The sequence below is a fragment of the Suricata suricatta genome, chromosome 3, assembly GCF_006229205.1.
Source record: "Suricata suricatta isolate VVHF042 chromosome 3, meerkat_22Aug2017_6uvM2_HiC, whole genome shotgun sequence".
Taxonomy (NCBI): domain Eukaryota; kingdom Metazoa; phylum Chordata; class Mammalia; order Carnivora; family Herpestidae; genus Suricata; species Suricata suricatta.
Window position 1 is genome coordinate 130965451 of NC_043702.1, and position 27050 is coordinate 130992500.

The 27050-nt window shown below is 35.7% G+C and overlaps 1 protein-coding gene across 1 annotated transcript in view; it reads right to left on the reverse strand.

Moving 5' to 3' along the window:
- The window catches only part of SWT1 (SWT1 RNA endoribonuclease homolog), a 90506-nt gene that overhangs the window by 53427 nt on the left and 10029 nt on the right, over nt 1-27050 (reverse strand). The window contains 9 exon segments of the mRNA XM_029935187.1: nt 2565-2703; nt 3953-4116; nt 5554-5699; nt 7284-7377; nt 12612-12800; nt 13409-13510; nt 14448-14577; nt 15828-15887; nt 19893-20628. Coding sequence (XP_029791047.1) covers nt 2565-2703; nt 3953-4116; nt 5554-5699; nt 7284-7377; nt 12612-12800; nt 13409-13510; nt 14448-14577; nt 15828-15887; nt 19893-20628 — 1760 coding nt within the window.

Here is a 27050-nt window from a genome sequence, read left to right on the forward strand (position 1 = left end):
ACACATGGGGCATCAGATTCTTCTAGACCAAGGATCAACAAATTATGGTTCCAAAAAAGACTTTTTAGCAAAAGGAATATGCACTGTCTATTCATTCTCTCCTATTACCTACTACCTCTAAGCTGTGTACAAAAAGACAAACACTGCCCACCCCTGGAAAAATAGAAAAATAGCAACCAAATACACCATTCTTTAAACTAAATCTTATTCAAGATGACTGATGGGCTTTCTCTTTTGATAGAACTAAATTATGCTCCTTCTTCTTCTTCTTTTTTTTAATGTTGTTTATTTATTTTTGAGAGAGAGAGCACGAGTGTGGGAGGGTCAGAGAGAGAGGGAGACACAGAATCCGAAGACAGGCTCCAGGCTCTGAGCTAGCTGTCAGCACAGAGCCGGAAGCAGGGCTTAAATCCATGAACTGCGAGATCATGACCTGAGCCAAAGTTGGAGGCTCAACTGACTGAGCCACCCAGGCGCCCCCTAAATTATGCTTCTACTTAAGATAATGAAAAACATTCCTATATGTTTTGGAAAAAACTGCTTTAAAAACATGTTCCGTCTCTTCTCTTATATAATAATACCGCCTATAAATACCTTCTATAGTTAAAGATAATGCCTAGAAAATGTCTTTATTTTAAAAATTGGTAACTTCTAGTGGCACCTGGGTGGCTCAGTTGGTTGAGCATCCGACTTCGGCTCAGGTCATGATCTCATAGTTCGTGGGTTTGACCCCTGTGTCAGGCTTTGTGCAGACCACTAGCTCAGAGCCTGGAGCCTGCTTCAGATTCTGTCTTTCTCTCTCTGCTCCTCCCCTGTTCACACTCTGTCTCTCAAAAATAAATAAATGTAAAAAAAATTTTTTTTTTCACTGGTAACTTCTGGGGTGCCTGACTGACTTAGTCAGTTAAGCATCTGGCTCTTGATTTCGGCTCAGGTAGTGATCTCAGAGTGATGATCTCAGAGACCATGACTTCAAGACCCTTATGGGGCTTTGTGCTGACAGCATGAAGCCTGCTTGGGATTTTCTCTCTCTCCTCTCTCTGCCCCTCCCATGCTCTCTCTCTCAAAATAAAGATTTTTAACAACTCGGTAACTTTTAAAAGTCATAAGGCGGGGCACCTGCGTGGCTCAGTCGGTTAAGCCTCCGACTTCGGCTCAGGTCAGATCTCACGTTCGTGGGTTCAAGCCCCGCATCAGGCTCTGTGCTAAACAGCTCAGAGCCTGGAGCCTGCTTCTGGTTCTGTGTCTCCTTCTCTCTCTGCCCCTCCCCCTCTCATGCTCTGTCACTCTCTGTATCTAAATAAATAAAACATTAAAAAAAAAAAGTCATAAGGCACTGAACTAGGTACTTTAAATTCCCTGAAGGAATTTCCAAAGATACAAAACATTTCCCAAAAGTTTACATTTCAAGAGAAAGAGAGACATGGCATACCTCCCACAGAATATATTTGTTTGTGTTTTGTTTTAGCTTCTAGGAGGCTTAGTGTTAAATCAAGTTTTACAATAATTCTTTGCATATGTTTTATGATGAAATTATCTTATTCTTCACTTCCTGGCTCTTGTGCCTTTAAACTTAGCTTAAACCCTCGAGTACTCAGGCTTTTATTTAATGGCCCTCTATACGCACAGTTATTTTTCAAAAGTAGACAGGATATAACTAAAACAGGAAAATAATAAACAGATCATGTTAGGAGTTCTAAAAACATCAAGAACCAACTGATCATCCCAATAACTGTTATGCATATTTTGCCTTTTAAAGGTATAGCAAGAAAAATCTAGTAATTTGACTGTGGACAAATCACTTACCTCTCAGGGATAGTTTACCTGATGATAAAACATGGGCTCTTGTAACATTTGATCAGTGCTCTTCCCATCTTTTTTTTCTTAGCAGAGAAACTTTTTTCCAAAGCCTAGATGGAATCTCCACATATAAACTGATACAAGAAAACTGCCTGGCTAAAGCTGAGGTTCAGGGCCAAAGGCCCGCCAACGTTCCATGCTCCCAATCCACCTTTCTATCTCCAACCTGTGGCAGCTCGAGGCATTTCAAGAGGCTGTGCAACATGGCTTAAAAACCACCAACTATGTAGTTGACTTTAGTCTCTTCTGGTTCTAGAACTCATAATATACCAAACACAAACATTTCCTATTTCCTAAACCATATAGTTTAGATAGATACTTTGATACACTATTTCTAAAATTAGTACATGAAATGTGGTCAAAATTTGGGTGTTAAACACAGTGGGAAATGAAAAAAAATCTAAATTCTACTTTCATGCCTGAATAAACTAAAATATGGTCTTAAAAGTTTTCAAACATTATAAAAAATGAAATATTCGCTATATCCAGGAATATCAACAGTGGTGATACCATTAATGGTTTTAAGCTCAATAGACTTCATCCATTCACACAGGTTCCACAAATTTGCTTTAGCAATTAGAAGTGTAAATGACTAAAATATAATTGATCAATTTCTTATTAATTCATCTTCACATTCCATGGAATACACCTGCTAGTCTGAATTTAACATAACATTGCTAAAGATAAAATGAAAAAAATCATACCTTTACAGAGATTTTCATATAGGCTTTCAATGGTGAAAAGCACATTCTTCTCTATAACTAATCCAAATACAGCCAACCAATGTTTTCGAAAGCACTTTAATAAATGAATTAGAGTCCATGGTGGTTTCAAGTACAGCATCTAAAAAGTATTTAGAAAAAATTACTACCTACTAACTTACTTATTATTCCTATTATTAATAAGTAACTAGGAATTATTTTAAAATATCTATATATATTTCAGGGAAAAATATAGTTAATTGAATTCTTTTTAAACTAAAAGCCAATCGTAATCTTAAAGGTCTAATTCCATTGCAAATTGTTTTTGTAAAATTCAGATTAGTAGTAATCCTTTTATCGTTTCAGAAACTACATGTGCAAAACAAAAGCACTGTTTTAATAAGAAGCATAGTTTTAATCAGGAAAGACAGTCAATTTACTTTCCAACATAGTCAATTCTAGGAGGAAATTAATCGTTATTTCATATAGCTGCAGGAAAATCTATATAGAAAAAAGATGTCAACTACCACTGATACATGCTACCCTCTTGCAAAGACATGTTTATAAAGGAGATTCATCATCTAGTACTAAAAAACATCAGTACATCCTTTTTTGAATTATTCATGTGCAATGACTTTCCTAGACTCTATTATATCCAATTTAAGTCAACCCTCCTAGAAACTTCTGATCAACTCTCCTAGAATCATCCCTCATTATCTTGGTTCAAGACTTGATTATATAATCAAGCAGCAAAAACATCATATTGACAAGTTATTAGAATCTCACCGAATATCTGGAATAGATACAATCTACAACTGAGGGGACTGTTTCTCCTAGCTACAGATGTGAACAGCAAACAAGCATTAACTAAACTAAAAGGGCCACTATTGCCAAATGCAGTGTTTTACTAATTGGAGAAAAGATATGAATCTAGAAAATCCAAAATATCTTATTGATATGATCATATTTATACTTTGATTCTCATACTTACATGACATAAGCCAAAATGTACACTTCATTTTATGAATATACATTGCTATGGGGATTCCCGATATTAAACATTTTAACTCAAATAAACTAAATATGTGAGAAGTTCTTTTGAATTCAGTTTAAGCTCCACGGGGGCAATGTATGTGACACACAGTAGATACATGATAAATACTTGCACACTGAAAAAAAAATTAAATGATAAAATATAGTTCCTAATCTATAAGAAATGTCCACCATTTAGTTTTCAAGGAGTTATTTCAAAAACTATGTGAAAAAAATATACTGGGATATAGATTATCACAATGAAGCTTACACATATACAAGTCTTATTTCTTAAGATAAGGTCATAAATCTTTAACAACAAAAAAGAAATTGTCAACTAAGAGAGTTGAAATAATCACCTCCATCCAGAGGTTTCCAAATGCAATTTTCATTTCTGTTTCTAATATTGAAGATAAAGCTGTCCCAAGAGATTTTTCAAGATCAGATATGATGCTTTCAAGTTGACTGGGTAGTCTAGAATGTGCAGATTCTCTCTCGTAGCTCTCTTCTAATGGGGTTGCTTCTTTAAAACAAAGAGTCACAGGCTTTGAGCCACTAACAGCAAATATTTTACTGTTTTAAAATAGCATTTGGCCATAAATAATAAACACTGTATGTACATAATTAGAACTTAAATTTCACAGAAACCTAAACAATATTTAACTTTTCAAACAGTATTTAGAAACATGTATCTATAATTATTTTAGATATAAATATCACATTAGCAAATGCTTTATCATTTTGATAAAAGACAACTAAATATTTTTACTAGAATAGAAATTTAAGAAATGTATGATATTTTAATCACAATTTAATTGTATCTTCAAATGTAAGAAAAATTAAAAGAGTGCTTTGCATCTGTTTATAATAGAAAATGAAGAATTATGGATCAAAGTGTGTTTTCTTCCAAAAATAGTATATTCTTCCAATTGTAGCTAACATCAGTAAATTGTTTTGAAAGGACCAGAATCTCTGGTTTAACTACTTTTATGTCCTCCTCTTTTAAAGTAAGTTTTTATTACTTCAATTGGTATCATTTCAGTAACATTATTATTTTGATACCTGAAGACAACTGCAATTTCTTTATGGCAAAACTCAAAACATTAAGTGACTTATATTTACAAATAGTACAGATTTAAACTGATAGTAATACTAAGGGCAAACTGAAAGCAGGCTACCCTTGGAAAAACAGAAACTAAATATCCTGTTACTCCTTCTAAATGTCATTTTGAATATTATGTCAAAAGAAATTTTAGTACCAAAGAGGTCAATAAGTAGCATGGATATATAATTACATATATAAAGTCCATATGATATTAAAGATTTCAATAATTATTTTCCCCACAGAGGGAAAAGGTAGAAAGCATTTTTAAATTATGTCCGATTTAACACAATATTCCATCAAATATCAAGCTATAGGACAGATTATTCTGGTAAAAAAAGATAAAACAATGGTACTGCTACTGCCTTTAAGTGTTAGCTTAAAATTAAAAATTAAAGTATTACTAGAATCTTTCAAAATTCTATTACTAAGTTTTATTACTAAAAACTGGTTTTTATTGCTAGTTTTATAAGCTAATATTAAAAAGAAACTAAAAACTTCTCTACCTCAAATGAATATTTCCTATAGTTACTATTAATTTAAAAGGTACACTCTGCAAGGTATGAAATGGCATATACACAGTGATTACAAACATGTAAAAATGTATGTAAGTGTATGGATATGTATGGAGAAAAATTCCAATTAATTTGTAAAAGCATATGTAGAAGGCAATAACTGTGTTTTCTTCTGGATTACCATTATACTTTTCATTTATTTCTACCATACATATGCCAGCAAATATTTCAAACAATGTTATTTTACGTGTACAATATGGAAATTTACTATTAATTCCAATTGTTATCAATGCCAGTACATAAAAGAAGATATATCTCTAATTAGTTACAGTAAGCATACTACCTGCTTTCAATTGCTGTTTAGATATACAAGGTTGATGACATACATCTGTGTTCGGAGATAAGTTTAATAAGTCTGCCCTCAATTCTTCTTTACTGAGTGACTTCACACCACTTATGAGGCCTTTGTTTCTTAAATTTCTATCATCCCTAAGGTTGGGGTTAGGAGGAAAAAATATTTTTTTATAAGATAAATCACATGGTAACTCAAAACACATGGGATATAATCAAAGGTTGGAGATTCTCAACACGTGTATTAACAAAGGATAATTTTTTTTAACAGAGAAGATACAGGAATTAACATACAGTAGGGTAGCTTTTGAGAATATTAACTATTACATATTGAGTGTTTCCCTGGTACCAAGCACTTTTGTAAGCACTATATATCTCTGTAGATAGCTATATGTCTATAGATAGATATACATATACAATCCATTCGAAGACAGCTAAAATGAGAATTGTTTTACATTTTAAAGAAATTTTATTTTAGTTCCATTACAGCTAACATATGTTATATTCATTTCAGATGTACTGAATAGTGAGTGAACAGCTACATATATTTAAAATAACTGGCCAAGCCCCCTTACAAGAAAAACCTTAAGTCTATTCATTTCTATCATCACTGCATTTCATAGGGAATTTAGGCATGATTGTGAAAGTGTAAAAAACTCCATTTTTCAGTGAATAAAAATCAGATTAAAAGTGCAGTTCAAAATTACCCTCTCAGTTCCTTCAGAGCCTTTTTTCATACACAGTGAATACAATTTTGTTTAACATTGTTAGTTTACCTTAGAACTAAGTTATGAATAGAGGAAAGGAAGGAGGAGACTGGAGGGGGGGTGGAAGTAGGGGGTGGAGGAGAGGAGGGAGGAAGACACAGGGGAGGAAGGGGGAGGGGAGGAGGGAGCAGAGGGAAAAACTCCTACTGAGATCATTTTATGTGCTGGGCACTACTCTACACCCTTTACGTATATCTTATTAAGTACTCACAATAATTCCGTGAGGCAGGTGTTAGTATCCCCCCTATATTTTACATGTGAGAAAACAAACTTTAGCAACTTTCCCAGGTCACAAAGCTGGTAAGTGGAAGATCCGGGATTCCAGCCTTCACTCTACTAGCAGGCACGAGGGGCGTAACTATGACATAAACTGCCTCTTCCCCACAAATTAATTAATTAATTAAATAACCTTCTTGCCTCATGACCAAAACTTTGTCAGACTTTTATTTCTGAACTATTTTATTGGAAGATAAAGTTGGCTGTCCCCAGCTTTTACAAAAGGTTTCTGAACTTCCTATAAATAAAACCGAAATAAGACTTTATAAGTAAGATTCAAATCTCATTCTTCTATAGCTTACACATTTTGAGGATGGGATATAACATTGAATATGCTTACTGGAAGATTTAGAAAATGATGTATGTTTTCAATCCTCAGCCTGGTGGGTACATTATGACTTTTGAAAACTCTTTGGTATCAGTTGCTATTTAAAAAAAAAACGGGGGTGTCTGGGTGGCTCAGTCAGTTAAAGCATTTGATTCTTGAGTTCAGCTCAGGTCATGCATGATCTCACAGTTTGTAAGATGAGCCGGCCTTGGGATCTGTGCTCAGAGTGTGGAGTCTGCTTGGGGTTCTCTCTCTGCCCCTCCCCTGGTCACACTTTCTCTCTCTCTCTCAAAAATAAACATTTTAAAATTAAAAAATTTTTAAAAAGAGTAAAATGACCATGCAACTCACGTGCACAGAATAACAAGCGAAGATGGGAATAACTCCTGGTACTGAAGACAGCATTTTAATACTCGATCATCATTGTTCTCATCACTCAGTCCATCTGCAAATTTAGCAAAAGCAACAGTCAATAACACACTAAAAATCTAGGCAGCCCAGGCTGTATTTACAAATCGAAACATCTAGAAGAAAGAAAATTAACTAAAAGGAGAAAAATAAGACATGGCAAAACAATGCCTTAAAACTTCTGGATCTAAAATTCAGGTAGCATATAATTGCATATTTAATAAAATACATAGTTTACGACTAAAATGGGAGAGGATATGCCTATTAATAAACACAAAGGGAAAAAAAGTGATTGGTGAGTTAACTGCCACATTAGAAACCTAAAGCTTTGAATTCCAGTCTCAGGTCAGACACGTAGAGATTATAAATAAATTAGATCATTACATCACTCTTGAAATTATCTCTACTTAAGAGGTCTGTAAAATAATAAAACAACTGTTCTACCAGCAATAGAACCATTTTCATGTGTCTGCTTTTCCTTAATCTCTTAAGCAATTAACATTTAGAGATACATAGGAAAAGGCAATACGGGCCATAGGCAGAATACACAAAAAGTAATTTCTACCAAGTGTTAATTAGTGGCTGACAGAGTGTCCGCTGGCATTCTGCAAGCCTTAAAGCATGATGTAAAAGTCTAGGTTTTGTGAAAACAACATAATGTATAAAAACAGGACCAAAGACTGTTTTTCTTAAGTTCTTACACTGCCTGCCTCAAAACTCCCTACGTTGCTTCATAAGATTTCAGCGCCACATCCTTGGAGCCTAAACACAAACACCAATTTGAGCCCTTGGCGAGTCTCTTACACACGGAAACTGACTGCATCATAGACAATGAGGCTCCGCTTTGTTCCCAGACTATACCTTTTTATCCCCCTCAACTTTCAGCCTACATTACTTAGTCTTGTAGGCATTCACACGAGAAATTCATTCATTCAAGTAATACCTTTTATATAAGGTTGAATTTGTACCCAGGCCCCTGTGCTAAGTAACTGGATATACAAACTCCTGAGGAGTTGACAATCTCATAGTGAAGTCTAGACAGAATTGAACTCATCTCAGAGCATAAGCCTGAGGGAGAAAACACACCTAAAATTGCAAGAATATTCATGAAATATTTATTCAACAAATATTTTTGAGCACCCGCTCAGGTACTGTTCAAAACTGAACAAAACAAAAATTCTGGAAACAGACCAATCTGGGTTTGAATCCCTGCTTTCCCACTTACTAGATATGTAATCTTGGGCAAACTGCTTAACCAGGAAAATGTAATAAAATTTATATGAAGCAGTTGGCCCAATAAAGGCAAGAGCAAGTATTTTTTAAATAATATATACTTATTACTTAAAACTCAGCTTACATGGCACAACAGCTACTCATAACATCAAAACCCCCCACAAAATTGTGTATAAATTACAGTTAATATAATTTTTAATATTTAATAGAATTTGAGCTTCTCAGCAGCTATGTCATTCACTGATGCAGCCCCAGAACACTGTCTGTACTGGTATTTGGCAAATAAATGAATCAACAAAAAGATCATAAATAAAAATATAAAAGTGATGAAAAAAATGTCAGGTGTGGGAGTGGCAGGTAACTTTACTTTGCCCTTATAAAAATAAGGATTACAGAAAATCTGGATAATACAGAAAATATAAAGAATTAAAATAACATAATTTCATCAGCCAAAATATACCTGATATTCATCATTTATAAGTTATAAGTATATAGTGAATAATCTAACAAATTTGGGTTGATACTTTATTCTTTTAAGTCCTATCTTGTTATTAACATTTTTGAAATATAGTAGTATTCTCTCACATAGCTATAGCATTGTATGTAACTTCTCCAACTGTTAGTGAGGTTGTTTCAAAATTTTTGCTGTATAAATAATGCTGTCACGAACATTATATAAATCACTGTAAGCATCTCTCATTATCTCTTTAAAATACATTTCTAGAAAAATGAACTATATCTTTTTTAAAAAATATTTTTTAATGTTTATTATTTTGGAGAGACAGAGACAGAGAGAGCTGGGACGGGGCAGAGAGAGAGGACACAGAATCTGAAACAGGTTCCAGGCTCTGAGCTGTCAGCACAGAGCCTGATGCGGGGCTTGAACCCACGAACTGTGAGATCATAACCTGAGCCGAAGTTGGATGCTTAACCGACTGAGCCACCCAGGTGCCCCAAAAGAACTGTATCTTTAGGCTTCTTGATACACACTGATAAACTGCTCTCCTAAAAAGTTACTAATTCATATTCCCAAAGCACTGAAACACTGGTAAAATGCAAAAAAAAAAAAGACATTTCTAAACTTAGAGACAATAAAAAGAAGGAAAGAAAATGTGAAAGATAAATAAATTAAAAATGTCTATACATAAGAAATTAACAATATTGTAAATGGCAAACCAACAGGAAATATTTGCAGTGAACAAGGGGCGGACTACTTGTACTTCTTCTGTGAATTACCTCTTACTTTTCTTTGTTCATTTTGAAAAAAGGGAATTTTTCTGTTTTTCTCGTCAGGCTGTATAAGCTTTCCATTTGACAAGGACACGAGAGAATTATGCCTATCCTGGGCCATAAACCAGGAAGACTTTAATATATTAACTCAACAAATATTCACAATCATTTTTTGAGTGAAGGGTTATTTTCTCCTACTTCATTTACTTAGTCTCCTCATTTTAACTTTCTCCAGGTCCAGTTAATCAGATTTCAAATCCTATTCTCTTCTCACAACACTAAACACTATATTAAAAAAAATACAATTTTGGAAAGGGTTAAAAAAAATACATTGTTATCATACGCGATGATTATGTTAGAGGGATACAAACAAAACTAGCAATTATTAGAGTCAGTTGCAAATGTGCTTGACATTTGTAAAGTATAATGAAAGTTCAACTTGTTCTTGCCTTTTTCCAAAAAAGCACTTTGATTTTACTCAATAATCCTGAATTGTTTTTTCATAAGACTATTAGTTCATCATTAGAATATAACATATAATTTTATTGTGATAAAAAAGCCTAAAAATTATTTCTAATAAGCATCATAAAATATCAACAAAATAAACTTATTAAGTACATTGTACTTTATGCAAAGAATGTTTAAAAATTTTTAATATTTATTTTTGAGAGAGAAAGAGACAGAGCACGAGCAAGGAAGGGGCAGAGAGAGAGGGAGACACAGAATCTGAAGCAGACTCCAGGCTCTGAGCACAGAGCCCAACGCGGGGCTTGAACTCAAACTCTGAGATCATGACCTGAGCCGAAGTCGGAAGCTTCACCGACTGAGCCACCCAGGTGCCCCACAAAAAATGTTTTTAATGATTAGTCTGAAGGAAAGAGTGATACAGAGAAACACACAAAGAACTTACCTGACATATATAATTACACAAATAACCTATTATATCTATAACCTTATAACTAAAAGTAATTTCAGAAATTTAATAAAAATAAGATCAGATAATACTGTTCAAACATTAAAGGGAAATATGGATTTCAAGGAAGACACCCAGAAATTTAAAAAACACAGAATTTTGAGACCACTACTATAATTTATCCTCCTTAATCATCAAAAAATAGCAGAGTGAAGACATTAAATCATCAGAAAGTACATGAAAATGGAAAAGTCAAAAGAAACATCTATAAATCACCTATAAATAATAAATGTGGCCAAAATATCTATTCTAAAGTGGGCTCTAAAATAATTTTCAAAGCAAATCTGTTGAAGACATAGATATGTTATTTAGGACAAGTTTTAACCTCTCCGTGTCTCAACTTCCTCACCTATAAAACGGGGCTAATAAGAGCATCTCCTACAAGTACTATATGGTTTGAATGAGATATCAGCTGATAAAGTGCCTGGAAAAGGGCCAGGGGAGGAATGGCCATGTAAGTGTTATCCATTAGTATCATCCTTATCCATACTGTTACATAACAAAATATAATTTATATTAACAAACTAAAAAAAAAACCAAAATAAAAGATTAAGAGTAAGAACAATTGCCATCTCTTTTTAAAGTTTGAGGTTTCACTGACATGAAGGTTTAGATGAGGGGTTACATTTGTTAATTGTATACGGAACATACTAAGAGCTACTAAACATTTGCAAATGGAATGAATGAATGAATGGTGGAGGCCCTTTTTCTCCAAAGACTGGACTAACAGCTATTAACAGAACTAATACCGTGATTAGATTGATCGTAGGATGAATTCTTTTAGTCTTGTGGTTGTGTATGAGTATAGCAGAAAACATATATCCATGATATTTAAAATAGGGTAAATGTGCATTATATACACATAATTCTAAATTGAGAAGAAACAAAGTGTTAAAAAATGAAATAAATCCTCTCTATATATGTATAAACTCTGCAGAGGCTACAGTGTTGCTTTACACACCGATTTTTTTTCCCACCAAGTTATACATATAAAACATAAAGAAATTGTTTTAGTCTTAGTTCCTAAGATTAGAGTGATTTAAAAATGACTTAAAAGAAAATCTACAGATCTTTATTATACAAACACCTCCTAATTACAGATTCTGACAAACCAGAGGAAAACAATACCTCTTTCTGCATTATACTAACTGCACACAGTGACAGATTTGAAACCTAGATCACTTACTGGCTTCATCTACTCAACAATGATATTCTCACACACACACACACACACACACACACACACACACACACACACACACAGTAACTATCTGTGAAATATAGACATAACAGAGGATCTAGGAGAAGCAGAAAAATAAAAATCAAAACCACCAAACCAAATCTAATAGAATACCCCAAACCATCACTACATCTGGCCATTCCACATTCCAATGATTATAAATTATATTTTTTAAGTCTTTTTGTTGTTGTTTTTATCAGCCACCTGGGTGGCTCAGTTGGTTAAACATTTGACTTGGGCTCAGGTCATGATCTCATGGTTTGTGAGTTCGAGCCCTGCTTCAGGCTCTGCACTACTAGGATTCTCTCTCCTCCCTATCTCTCTGTCCCTCCCCCCCATTCCCTCCCTCCCTCTTCTCTCTCAAAATAAATAAATAAACTTAAAAAAAATAATAAAGATTTTAAAAAAATTTTTAAGTAATCCTTTCACTGAACATGGGACTCAAACTTATGACCCCGAGATCAAGAATCGCTTGCTCCCCCAACTGAGCCACCCAGGTGCCCTGATTATAATTTTTTAAAAAGTTTTGCACCACTTCCCTCCATACATGAGTCAGTACCCAAACAAACCTTAATCTTAAGAGAACCATACTTACATAGTTTTTGAGACGCGAGTTGTATTGATTGACCCCATAGCTTTTTATCTTGACTTTTGAGACTGTCATTGATGAAATGAACTGCAGGTACAGCTTTGTGCTGGGCATGTTTTAGTAGTTTTCCTGCCTTCATACGATCTAGCTCTTGTACAACCACCCAGGGAATTATTAACACAAGTCCATCAAATTCTGCAAAATAAAAAAGATTTCTTAGAAGTCAACAAATATTTATGTAGTTACTAAACTGAACTGTTGTAGAAGAACTGGAAGTTTTGAAGTAAGGAATTCACAGTCTAAATGAAGAGAGAACATGGGGCACCCAGGTTGCTCAGTGGGTTAAGCACCCAACTTTGGCTCAGGTCATGATCTCACAGTTCATTTTGAGTTTGAGCCCCAGAGCATCAGAGCCCCCGAGCATCTGCTGTCAGCACAGAACCCCCTTTGGATGCTCTGTCCTCCTTTCTTGCTGCCCCTCTCCAACTCTCTCTCTCTCAAAAAACAGAAACATTAAAAAAAAATTTTAATAAATGAAGAGATAATACATATAAAATAGAAATTAAAATATAAGTATCAAATAAATGTTATAAAAATATTTGAGATCAAAGAAAATAAGTTTAGATTGTTAGGTTAACCTCTCAAGGCTCCTTTTTTAATTTGTGCTGATTCACTTACATATTTATATATACTTCACAGCATATCCAAATGGAAATGTGTTTGTGGAAAAAAAATACCCCACATCATTGTTGATATAAAATATCAACTCAAGTAAAAAAATCAGAATCACGTTTTATAAATACCTGGGATTTCTGTTGTCTTCAAAGTTCTAACGAAGTTGAGATGATTCATCAGAATATTTGTGTCAATAACAATTAGAAGCTTTTTATCTGAAGCACTTTTTGCTGGAGAAAAAGAGCAAAGTTAGGATTTCACGATACTTGATAAAAAACTTGTATAATAACTAAAATTTGGTATCCCAGAGCTTTAATGGTATTCTTAAGAGAAAGCAATCCTTTAGACGACAAAAACAAAACTGTGCTTAATTCTTAAAGGGACAGTAATCAATCTTTAATTATCTAACAGTAAAACATCATGAATTGTTTGAGTGATTTTTAAGTCATGAACTGGCCCCAGCAATTAACTAAGTTCCCAAGGCCCACTCTACATCACTAATAGCTGTGCACTTCGCATTTATAAGCTAATTTTAATACACAATGAGTGAAATGTAGTGGAAAAGACAAACACGTGAAAGTGAAAGAAAATAGATAACACCAGTGTTATTATTTCACAGGGCCATTGTGAGGACCAGACAAGTTAATGCACAGGAAAACACTTAGCAAACTGAAAAGTGCAATGTGATGGAGCATTACTATTTTTATAAATACAACTCAAACCGGTATGCTAATAGATTTTGGATAATATCTATCATTATCTTCTCCCAGTGGTATAAATGATCAAACTTTTACTACATAAATAAGAAAACCATGAATATAATACCTTTAAGCAATTTGCATTATTTCTGATCAGTGCTTTACATAAGCTGAAATTGTGAAAAGTTATGATTAAGACCAAGACTAAAAGACAACTCTGAGCATTGATAGCAGAGTAATAGATAACTGTGATTATTGGCCCTGGGCAAAAATATGCCGAAAGGCCCAATAATGTGATGATAAGACAAATATTTGACCTGATTCTTGTAGAAGAAATATGCCATACTTCATTATTCAAATGGGCACACCTTAACATCTTCCACCTAAATATTGTAAAAATTGAATGTCGGCACATTAGTTCCTAAGAAAGTATAGATCATGAACATCATCATCTACATATAGGATATACCAGGAGAGGAATGTACATCATCGTCCACCAAGTCGATCTCCATGCTCGTGAACTCCCCAGGAGATAAAACCCCAGCTACGTCGGCACTTTGCCCCGCACGTGCAGCATGGAGCTCTTCCACTATCTGCATCTAAACGGTAAAAGACTCCCAGTAAAATATTTTGAATTATCTCTTCTGAAGATTACAAAAGTTGGAAAGCAATTAATTCTAATTAATTCCCTGATGATGAAATGGTTTGTGAAAAATTACAAAAATACAGAGGCCACATGGCAAAAGAATACAGATTTATAAACATAATGCAAGGTTTTAAAACTAGCTCTTCTCTTACTACTTCTGTAACCTTAGGCAAGCAAATTATTTAGCTTGGGTCTCCATCTGTTCATCTACAAAATAGGAATGTCAAATAGCTATTTCCTGGTAGTAGTTTTGTGAGGATTGAATGAAATAAAGTTCCCTGCACAAAACCTAGCCCATAGTAGCCCTTCAAAATAAATTCATCCTCATCCCATTTTTTCACTTCAATGTCCTTTGGAAGTCAACTATGTTTTCATCTGGATGATGAGCATCTTCTAGTGACTTCTAAGACTTTATGCATTATCAAAAACTGAAATCTAGATTTTAAGACACTTCTCACTTCAGGGAAGTAACTCCCTGATATATTTTGATGTGAAGAATTGTAAATATAATATAGCTCTAGAGGAAAGGTAAGAAATCTTTCTTCTCTCAATGAACACTGACCCACAAGACAGAAAAATACAACAGACTATCACAAATAAAAAGCAATCAATATGGTTGTAAAGTCTTCTTCAAATAAGAAACTGCAACAAAGTGTTGTATGAATTTAATTTTAATTTAGGACCAAGAAACAAAATTCTATGCAATAATTTCCTGAGGGTCAATCAGGAGAGCCAGCTGAGAAATGAAACAACAGGTTAAAAATATATATATATATATATATGCATGCACTCTCATTTTCACTAACATTTTTATCTTATCACTGATTAGAAAAATGAAGCCAACAGGTTAATATCAGAGTGCAGTTTGGCAAGCCTGCATGTAAGCATGCAGAAGTGTGAGAACATTAAATCAGAATTCATGAAACTTGTGGGCCACAAGCTCCATGTTTTTTATTCAAACCAGTTTAGAGCTTATTAAAAACAAAGACAAAAAAGTGATCAGGTAAATGTAAGTATTTTTCCAAATAGTTTTTCATGTCTTTATAAACTTACATACTAAGTAGAAATATCACTATTATTTTCATATTATCAAGGTTTTTATAGTCATTTTTTATTTATAAATATAGGAACTGCTGACTTAATTTCATTAAAATATTCAAAGTAAATAAGTATATCAGTAAAAAAAATAACTATATCAGTAACCTCTTGATCTGTATCTTGAATACTTTCAAGTGACACTGAAGAACATGGAGCTTCAAAACTCTGAAAGGAAAAGTAATTTCATTAGTTAAGGATGAAGCATACACCGAGGGTAGCGTTTGCAACCTTGGCACTATTTACATGGGGCATCAGACAATTCTTTGTTTTGGGGGCTACTGTGTGCATTATGCTTTAACAGTACACCGCGCCTCTACCCACCAGATACTAGCACACCTCTCCCTCCCAATCCTGACAATCCAATAAGCCTCCATCTAGTCAAGGGGCAAACTCCCTAGATAGAAACTGCCCTTAGAATAGAAAGCCTTATTCTATTAAGTCAATGAAACAAGACAGAAATTCTTTAAAGTTTACTCCTTCATATATACATTCCTAAAAATACTTGTATCTTAAGAACAGAACTACATGCCAACCTGAGGAACAGAAAGAACCATGACCAAGGTCCACAAGCTGGCCCTCAGTGGTGGGAAATTTTCACCCAGGAGTCACTGACCCACTTCTAAAAGTGACATGACAGAGGTGCCTGGCTGGCTCAGTCGGCAGAGCTTGTGACTTAATCTCAGAGTTGTGGGTTCAAGCCCCACACTGGGTGTAGAGATTACTTAAAATCTTCTCAGAATATAAAAATAAAAGTAACATGACAAAACAAAGGGAACCTGAAGATTATGACATGGCTGAAGAGAAAAAGTTGAAAAAATGCATACTTGTATTACACATGAATAGAGCACCAGAGGTTTGTGTTTTAATTTTTGTCTTTTAGCCGAGGATGAAAATCTCTCTCCAAGTTTTCACTGGCACTTTTGCTAAGCAGATGAGATTTACCTGACCCTATGTACACCAAAAGCCACGACTAAATCAAATCATCTTCTAAGAATTCTGCAAAGTAACACCAAACTCATGTATTTTACAGGCAGCTATATATGGTATGAATTACATACTCTCTTTAAACAAGTATATCATATGTTACTTTACTGGGAATTCAGCTTCCATCCTAAATTCGCAACATAGTCGTCAGGGGCTGTGATACCATTATACATATCACACATAGGCTCATTATAGCTTTACCGTTCCATGACCCTGGATTTTACAATCTCTTCTCCACTTGACTTTAAGCCTCACCAGATCTTTAAGGTTCTCTTCAATTCAGAAGGGCCAAACAAGCTAGAGAATATTATCAGAATTTCCTGCAACTCCTGATATTTAAAGTCGTCTCGCTCATTTACTTAGGTCACTACTAGCCTTCACTCTCTTTGACCACAGGCCACTTCCAGTGACTTTAATAAAGTTTCTATCACTGCTCCAAACCAAAAAGTTCCAGTCAATTGTTCCTGAAGACTTCTCCCTATTAAAAAAGAAAGTCTCAGTGGGCATTTAATTGTTTGCCTCCTCTTGCCACTTTATTAAATAAATGAACTGGGATACAGCTTTCCCTGGGGGTGACAAAAAGGAATATCAATAATGAGAGTAACAATGGCTTTATCTACTGGAGTGATTCTTAAAGGAAAACCAGACTATACTGCTTCCCTAGTTCTATTTCAGTGGCTCTCTACACCATCTAAAGGATACAAGATAAAACAAAACAATCTTTACCAGGGATACAAAGTAGTCCATTGCCTGAACCCTGGCTTCCTCTCCCACTCCCTCTCCTGTATGTAGATTTTCTACATATCTCAACTCAAGTCATGCTCAACAACTTCAGTCCCCATGTACACTCTTGCCATGGGGCAGTCTCGTGACTTTGTACCATTACCACACTGTTCCTCTACCCTGGTAGGGCTCTTTTATTTCTTGCTCTACACACCCTTCACACAAAACTCAAGAAATCTCCAATCGGTCAGCCGTTCCTTAATTCATCCCCAAATTTACACTAACACCACCACAATTCTTAGGGCTCTAATACTTACTTCACTTTACTGCAACTGCATTTGTCTACTAATCTGCCTCTGTGGGAAATTGAGGGTAAAGATCTCTTACTTATCTCTAAATCCCTAGAAACTAGAAGTGTACTTAATACATAATAGGCAGCTTTAATTAATGTTTGATAAACTGCTGAATTGCTACCTCATAGACCTGTAGGGATTAGAACTAGGATGCTGTTTATAAAAAAGGCCTATAAAAAAATAAAAGTAGCCAATGAACCATAAATCTCTGGACCATTAGTTTTCAATGGTGAGGGGAGGGTGCAAATAAAGGGGTCTCTATCAAAGGGCTATAAAACTCATAAGAAACAAAAGAAGGTATTTTCTCCTAGGAAAGCATGATGGAACTGCTAAATAACTGGATTACCAAATCCAGACATAACAATGATCTCCTTGTGAAGTACACTCATTATTTTAGGAAGATAATTATCTATTGAGGAATTTGTGAGGAAAACAACAAACATGTTAAGAAGATTAGCTACTGTCAATACTATGCTAAGATTATATTCAAGATAAGGACGATATTTACTTGCTGCTCCTGTGTCTGAAGGACTTTAAGTCAGATTAGACTGCTATCAAAGGAACAGTTTGTGAAGAGTTTTAATGCCAAGAACTGGAAAAGTAATCATGCAAAAATTCCTTCTCCTACAACTTAATATTCATGCTACGTACCTCTTTTATGTGGTAATTCTACTTAGAGACTAAGAGAGACTGTGAGGTGTGCTCCTGGGCGTTCTCACACCGTCCCTTAGAGGCACAGGATAGAGGACCATCAAGCAATGACACCAAAGTGTTCACTGAACATCCTTGCAACTTCAAATCCCTTTCTCACATTTTATTCCAGAGAACTGGCTGTAACACAAGAAAACTGGAGCTTTCTTTTAAGAAAGCCATAAAAAGAACAAACTCAATTGTTCCCTTGTCTGGCCTCCTTCAGGTTCGCTGAACGAAAAGTCCTCTCTCTAGCCCTTCCAGCCTCCCTAGTTAGAGTCCCTGTGTTTCCTACGAAGCATCCTGAACTGCAGGCTGTAGTCTTCATTCCTAAAAGCAAGTAGGTTCATCCACCCGGTTATAGGCAGTCTCTAAATGTCAGGCAATCGGAAGTTGTAAAATTCCAAAGTTCTTAAGTTCTCTTAAAGGTAAATAACTTCAGGGGTGTCTGGGTGGCTCAGTCGGCTAAGCGTCCGACTTTGGTTCAGGTCATGATCTCACAGCTCCTGAGTTTGAGCCCCACGTCAGGCTCTGTGCTGACAACTCAGAGCCTGGAGCCTGGTTCAGATTCTGTGTCTCCCTCTTTCTCTCTGCCTCTCCCCTACTCATTCTCTCTCTCTCAAAAACAAACATTAAAAAAATTTTTTTAAACAAGGACAAATAATTTTATTTGCCACAGGAATAAGACTAGAGAGATTAGGTTCTCAAACTAGTCCACACAGGCTGATTTAGTGCTTAACTTAGATGCAAAATAGACGTGCCAAGCTTTCCAGGCCGGATACCTGTGCCATTTGTCCGCAGCATCCCTGCTTCTTCCATCCCACCCTACCTAGCCTTCACCTGAATAACCCCTTTTCATTCTTTAGCTCTCAGTTTAAATGTGACCCTATCCAGCAAACCTTTCTGAGGTAACTCCTCTACGGTGTACAAGGCCATGATTCCCTGGCTTTGTATTCCCATGTTAAGTGTAAGTACTTAACAGACTTAAGGTGACTGCTTGTGTGTCTCCTCACGTGAGTCTCTGAAATCAGAGACTGTGATTGCAGTGCCTGGCAGCGGCACTCCCAGAATGACACGATAAAGGAACAGCTATTCGGATAGTAATCCCTGGCTGTTCAATAGTAACCAGGGTTAGAGAAGAGCCTAAGAGACGGTCACAGTGCTTTTTTAATAGGATTCTCTGTAAGTGCTGCTTTTTACCTTTCCACACATTACCTTCTATTATGGATCCTTGATACTTGCTGGACTTATCTTCCTGAGGAGGTCAGAATTAAGGGGGTAAAATAAAGGAACCAATACATATCTTTTTGACTAAGGTGAATCTGCTCTTGGTGATCACTATTAGTAACAGAAACAACTTAAACCTGACTGTATTTAAATACTATGCTAAAACTAACATTCTCATTTTGCATTACCTTACCTGGATTGGGTTTTCACTGGAACCTGTATCATTACTTTCTCGATGCTCATGAGGATAATTTCCTTTCCACACATGAAAAGCCTGCTTATATGTGGATTCTGAAAATAAACATTCACTTTTGTGCCTACTCAAATTTAATGAAGCTTGGGAAACTTCAAGGCTTTCTTTCTTCTCCTGCTTAGTCTTTGACTTGTTAGATTCTAAATTGAAAACGCTTTCTTCTACGAGCTTCTGGAGAGTACCCTGGGATTTTATTGGGATTTTGCAACTGATCTTCCTTCTTCTAGATTCAAGGGATTCCTTGGTTATCTTGTTGGAATTACAATCCTGAGAAAAATGGGTTCTCTTGCGTTTCCCCAAAACACATTTTTCAGAATGGCCTCTAAATATCTTGTACCCTTCTTTCTTGAGTTCTTTCAACGTCTTCCCCTGAGTGAGTAAATGAGGCCATTGTTTTTCACTTGTCTGGCCTTCTGTTTTTGGTTTTACATCTTTGGCAATCTTAGGACAGCTAAAGTTTTTAATTCCATGGTCAGCCTTACTCTTAACATTTGTCAATTTACTATCTTTAAAATCAACACATTTAGTTAAATCTTTTTTAGTCCCATGTGAAGAAGGGCTCTGTGAGAAAATGTGATTAGCATCTGAATATGATGTTTCTTGGAATTTAACAGGCCCTTGTGATAAAGAACTGATTTTTGGTCTCCTTCCTGGAGTTTCAGTTTCTACATTCAATCTGTAAAACAGCACAAAAACCTAGGTTACATTACAGTTACACATGATTGTACATAATGGTGCACTGTATCATTTCAGTTAGGGAAATGACAAAACTGGCTTAACACAAATGTCATAAAAAATAAATGACTACACTATGAATGAAATGCAAAGAATTACTCTACAAATGGTGTTGGAATAACTATTTTGCTATTTGGAAAAAAATCAAATTTACAGCTTCATATAATATCTGGCAATACGAATCCCATACAGATTAAACACTTAAGTACAAAATAATCACCACAATTGGTACACTTCATATTAATCCCTTAAAAGTCATATGGGGAAGAAAAGGAATATTTATCCAATTTCTTAATAGAGAACTTCCTAAACTTAACAGTGGAGAGAAAAACTGCAAAGGAAAATAATAAACGTAAATGACTATTTACAGGGCGTCTGGCTGGCTCAGTTGGAAGAGCATAGGACTCTTGATCTTGAGGCCAGGAGTTCGAGCCCCATGCTGAGGGTAGAGCATACTTAAATAAAACTTTTTAAAAAATGACTATTTACTTTAAAACTTTAGCATATTGGAGCACCTGGGTTGCTCATTTGATTAAGTGGCTGACTTCGGCTCAGGTCATGATCTCATGGTTTGTAAGTTCGAGCCTCATGTTGGGCTCTGTGCTGACAGCTCAGAGCCTGGAGCCTGCTTCAGATCCTGTGTCTCCCTCTCTCTCTGCCCCTGCCCTACCTGCACTCTGTTTCTTTTTCAAAAATAAATAAACAGTAAAATAAAAAAATGTTTTTAAATAAAAACAATAAAACTTTAGCATATTGAAAAATAAAATTTTTTAAACTGGGAAATGATATTTGTTATATTTGTGGCAGCCCTAGTAAATATAAAGCACATCAAAAAGTACTGACCTTAGAGTAGGACAAAAGCAGAAAATTACTGATGAGAAAAAGGAAATGGCTAATAGACATTTGAGGAAAAAAAGTTTGACTTTCCTAGTAATCACAGACATGCTAATGACAACATACCTTTGTCTTCTACCAAATTAGCAAAGATTTAAAAATAGCATTAAGTCTGGCAAAGGGTTGAAAAATGGACTCTCTCATGGAAGAAATGCAAAATGATATTACAATTCCACAAAAGAATTTGACAATACAGTTAAGAATTCTAAAAATGTTCGTATTTTTGACATCCTAGTAATACTCATTTTAGAAATCTATACCAAGATGAAAAAAATTGAAAATGTACTAAGAACTTTTTTTTTAAATCCAGGATTATTTATAATAGTAAAAGTAAGATAGTAAATACTAAAACTTTAGAAATGACTAAGAAATATGCTATTCCATCAAGTATTATAGAATATTATGTTCATTTCAAATGATATTTATGCAGGTTTTCAATGATCTAACAAAACATATTGATATAATATTCAACAAAATCAAGCAGGGCACAAATGTGGATATATAATGTGGTCTCAACAATTTAAATAAGCATAGCAAAAAGTCTTGAAAGAAATGTACTAAAATGTTAGCAGTAGCAATAGCTAGAGGTGATATTTTCTTGCTTAATAAAAGTAGATTTACTTTGTAGTCAAAAAGAAAGGTGAAAAAAAAAATCAATGAAACACAATCTGTTAATTTATATCAACAAATCCCTGAATGGGTCACTGCTAAGCACTGCAGAGGCAGTGGAGGACACAGCCAAGAGTCCTTACCCCCAGTAAGCTTAGAGCCTGGCGGGGGAGAAAGAAACAGTAAAATAGGTGACTTCTCAAACAATTAATTATGTAAGAGCAAACTATAAACATCTTGAAGGTTTTATAGGAATTTCACCTAAGTCTTCATCTGATTTTATCTTCTATCTCCTCCTACAAAAAGACTGCCCATCATTATTTATCTGTTAGTAAATAATGATAAAATAAAACTTTAAATTTTAATAGGACTTTGGCATCTAATTGTGTATCATGTTTAAGATGTCAGCTATATTAAAGAAAAATCAGAAAAACAATAAACAAAACATAACTCAAATATTTTATTGGGACGCTATAGTTCTGAGCATTTTCATATTCTTTATTTTTCTTCATAAAACTGTGCTGCATGTTTTATAGCAATCTATACACTATGGTCTATATGGACATAATTAGTAAAAATGGAATACAATACCTTTTAAAAGACCAACAAAATTAAATCTTAAAGTAACCTCATCAACTAGTTTTGCAAAATGCCATCCTGTGATAATGCAGTTTTATATTTGCAACCCCCAAATGCTAAAGTTCTGAGATCTTTTTAGATGTAAGTTAGACATGAAGCAAATGCTCATCATTTAAAAAAATTTTTCTTTTAATGTTTTATTTATTTTTGAAAGAGAGAGAAATAGCATGAGCAGGGAAGGGTCAGAGAGAAGAGGGAGACACAGAATCTGAAGACAGGCTCCAGGCTCGGAGCTAGCTGTCAGCACAGAGGCTGACACGGGGCTCAAACACTCGAACTGCAAGATCATGACCTGAGCCAAAGCCGGACACTCAACCTACTGAGCCACCCAGGCGCCCCTACTCATCATCATTTTTAAAAAACACTTATTTTTTATGAATGATTTAGTGTAAAATCAATTTTCAGCTGAAATTGAAATACCATGAACTCTTGTGAGTGAAATTTTGTCAAAACTATTACACTTGCATTATGTGAAAGTTTAGTATCCAATTTAAATTTGATATTCTACAGAAATAATTTCTCAATACTATCAGCTGTTAGACTGCTCTGTTGGTCATCATAATGTACATTTAGGTATTGAATTACATACTTACTTTCAACTTAGCTCAACTGAAGAATAAAGTACTTTTTGGCTAATTCTGCCAAAAATGAGCACTGCTGGTGACAATACTGCCGTCTACCTAATAGTAACTGAGGTACAACTTCTCACCTCTTCAACTCTTGGACTTAAAAAAAGATTTGGTCAACAGTGATGATGCAACTTACTGGAGAAATCCCACAGACTGATAGTGCATTACTCACAAAAATGCTTTCTGAATACTTTCAAAAACAGACTTAAAGACTGTTGCCCTTGCTAAGATTTTCATTGCTGATACATCCATATACATGTCAACCATGCATCAGAGAATTGTGGTAATGGAAGGATGGAAGGGACTCTCAGGATTGTGGGGAGCGGCAAAGATCTCAGCCGCTTGGCCATCTGCTAGCCGGATTTGTCACTCCCTGAGGGGAGTTGCAAAATAGGCAGGGGAGCGCCACTCCCGCCAGAGGAGGAGCCAGAAGACCAAAGATCAACCACCTGCAGGCAGGATGGTATCGGCCCCTCAGGCGCTGTGCTAAAACACTTTAGTCTGGTTCCCCTTTTACTCCAGTCTTAATCCCTTGACCCAGTTTCCTAGCAACTGACCTAGGTCAGCTGCTTTGTTTTCCCCGCCTTGAAACCTTTATAAGAGACAGTTTTCTGAATAAAGCTCTCTCTCTTTCTTGCCTGATCGAAACCGTGAGTTGTGTCTTTACTTTCTGTGGGTCCCTTTTCCTGCCCTTTTTCTCCCTTCCTCAGGAAAAGAACCCACGAGGACTCTCCGCCCTGCCGGTCAGGGTGGATGAGACAGGTACCGCCGAACCCTCGGACTAGCGCGCCAGGACCTGGCTTCGGTTAGGACACAGGATAACAAAAATCTCTCTAACTTCTCATCTGTACCTCAGCTTTCACTGAGGTCCCACCAATTTGGGGACCTTCCCTATAGCTGAATAGGAAGATTTTTAAAAATTTTTGTTAACATTTACTTATTATTGAGAGGCAGAGCATCCACATGGGAAGGGCAAGAGAGGAAGAGACACAGAATCTGAAGCAGGCTCCAGGCTCTGAGCTGTCAGCACAGAGCCCGACGCAGGGCTTGAACTCACAAACCGTAACATCATGACCTGAGCCAAGTTAGATGCTTATCCAACTGAGCCACCCAGGCGCCCCAGGAATAGGGAGATTTTTACAGAAGATGCCACATATCACAAAAAAAATACTTATAACCTAAGTAAATAAGTTTGTTCACTTCTCCAATAAATAAACAATAATAGCAAGTGAACCACTTTGTTTGCAGGCAACCAATGGTGATTAGAAGTTCTACACTGTTGGGGGTGCTTGGGTGGCTCAGTCAGTTAAGCATCTGACTTCGGCTCAGGTCATGGTCTCACGGTTCATGAGTTCAAGCCCCACGACGGGCTGTGTAATGACAGCTCATAGCCTGGAGCCTGCTTTGGATTCTGTGTTTCTTTCTCTCTGCCCTTCCCTGCTCACATTCTGTCTCTCAAAAATGAATGCTAAAAAAAATTAAAACAAGAAAAAGAAGTTCTGTACTGTTGATACCAATGTTTGCAAAGCACAAATGTACAGCTTTCTTTTGTCCAAACAAACTTTTCAAAATATTATAGCTCCTATCCCATATTGTTTAAACACATAATGAGACGGTTCTAAAAGATCTACTATCACATACAGTTTGTCTTTGACAAAAGAAAATTTCATATAAGTTGCATCTAGAGTGCTTATCAATATTTGAAAGTGAATATTCAGGTATTAACAATTCAATATGCCACATATTACTGATTTAATATGTAATATTACATATGACAATATGACGATATGACGATAACCGACATAATGTCATTGATCACACGTGGGTTCAGGAATGCAGAAATGTTACAGTAGGCATTTGACTACTCAGCCTTGAAAGAACTGAGGCCAAATAGCAGATTTTTTTTTTTAATGTTTACTTATTTTTGAGAGAAAGCATATGCGCCTGTGGGAGAGGGGGAGGGGGGGAGGGGGAGGGAGAGGGAGGAAGAGAGAGGGAGAGAGGGAGAGAGGGAGAGAGGGAGAGAGGGAGAGAGGGAGAGGGAGAGGGAGAGGGAGAGGGAGAGGGAGAGGGAGAGGGAGAGGGAGAGGGAGAGGGAGAGGGAGAGAGAGGGAGAGGGAGAGGGAGAGAGAGAGGCTCCAAAGCAGGTTCTGCACTGAAAACAGGGAGCCCCACGGGCAGAGGGCTCAAACTCATGAACCACAAGATCATGACCTGACCTGAAATCAGAGGCTCAGCCAACTGAGCCACCCAGGCATTCCCAATTTTGGGCAAATACTGAAGCCAAGGTGAACTTCATTACATCCATTACATGGAATAGTTTAGATCCCATTCTCAAAATAATTCAACAATAGTTTCTTCTTCTTCCCAAAGACAACGTGGACAAGTGTAAGGGAGTGGCATATAGAAGTCTATTCATGCTTATTATACATAGATGTAAAATCAAGGGCTACAAAATGTGCCATTAATAAGGCAAAAAGCAACTAGTGAAAAATCAAACAGTGTTTTAGAATTTAAGAAAAGTATACTCTATGACAAAAGGCATTAAAAATCATTTCAAAAAGTTTAGAAAGTCATAGTCAATGTAATGTGAAATTTATGACAGAATGTACTTCAACCAGTAATAATATAAGAAGCAAAGTATCACAAAGAAAGGAGGCAATTCAAAAAAAGAAGCTGAAGAAAGCCAGAGGCAAGTTGAATTTTCTTGTTTTTAGCAAACATTACATGAGTTGGTCTGAAAAGCAAACTTTTATGTATATATTTAATGCCATTTTATCACTTCCCCATAACTCCTTAGTTTCAGAGAAACTATAATCTCACTGACTTCCATTATGCATTATACTTTTATACTTATTTGTATCCTATTAGTGGCAAGAAATGCCTTCACCACAAAGTTCTCTGAAATTATTATCTAAAGAACACAGAAACTAAAGAAAAACAATCTCCCCATTTCCTACCATTATTCCCCAAGCTCTCTAGTTGTGGCCATATCCTCTTTAATTAACATGGTTTTCAAACCATACCAATTCAATAAGCAACACATTCTCTTCAGAGGTAATAGGTAATTCATCTTTAATTTATAACATTTCTAAACCAGCCATACAACTTCTTCTATCACTGTATGTAATGAAGTCATGAATCTTATGAGGGTGTGTCAAAATCAAATCACATGAGATAAAAATTTGCATTTTACTTTAAAGTGTCATTTACATAGCACAGGATTGTGACAGACTTTTTATTTCACTCAACTCTTTATTAAATCTATACTAACATTAAGAAAATTCAGCAATCAGGGGTTAGTGCTGGACTCTTGATTTTGGCTCAGGTCACGATCTCACAGTTTTGTGGGTTTGAGTCCCATGTCAGACTCTGCACCAGAAGCACAGAGCCTGCTTGGTATTCTCTCTCCCCACCTCTGTCTTTGCCCCTCCCCCACTCATGCCATGTGTCTCTCTCAAATAAACTTAAAAAAATTTTTTTAAAAAGAAAGTTCAATAACCATAACCTATGATATAGCTAGAAATATTTACATGTAATTCAGTACTAATCAAAGTAAAAAATGTTTGCATATCAAAATCTTTACTCTCAC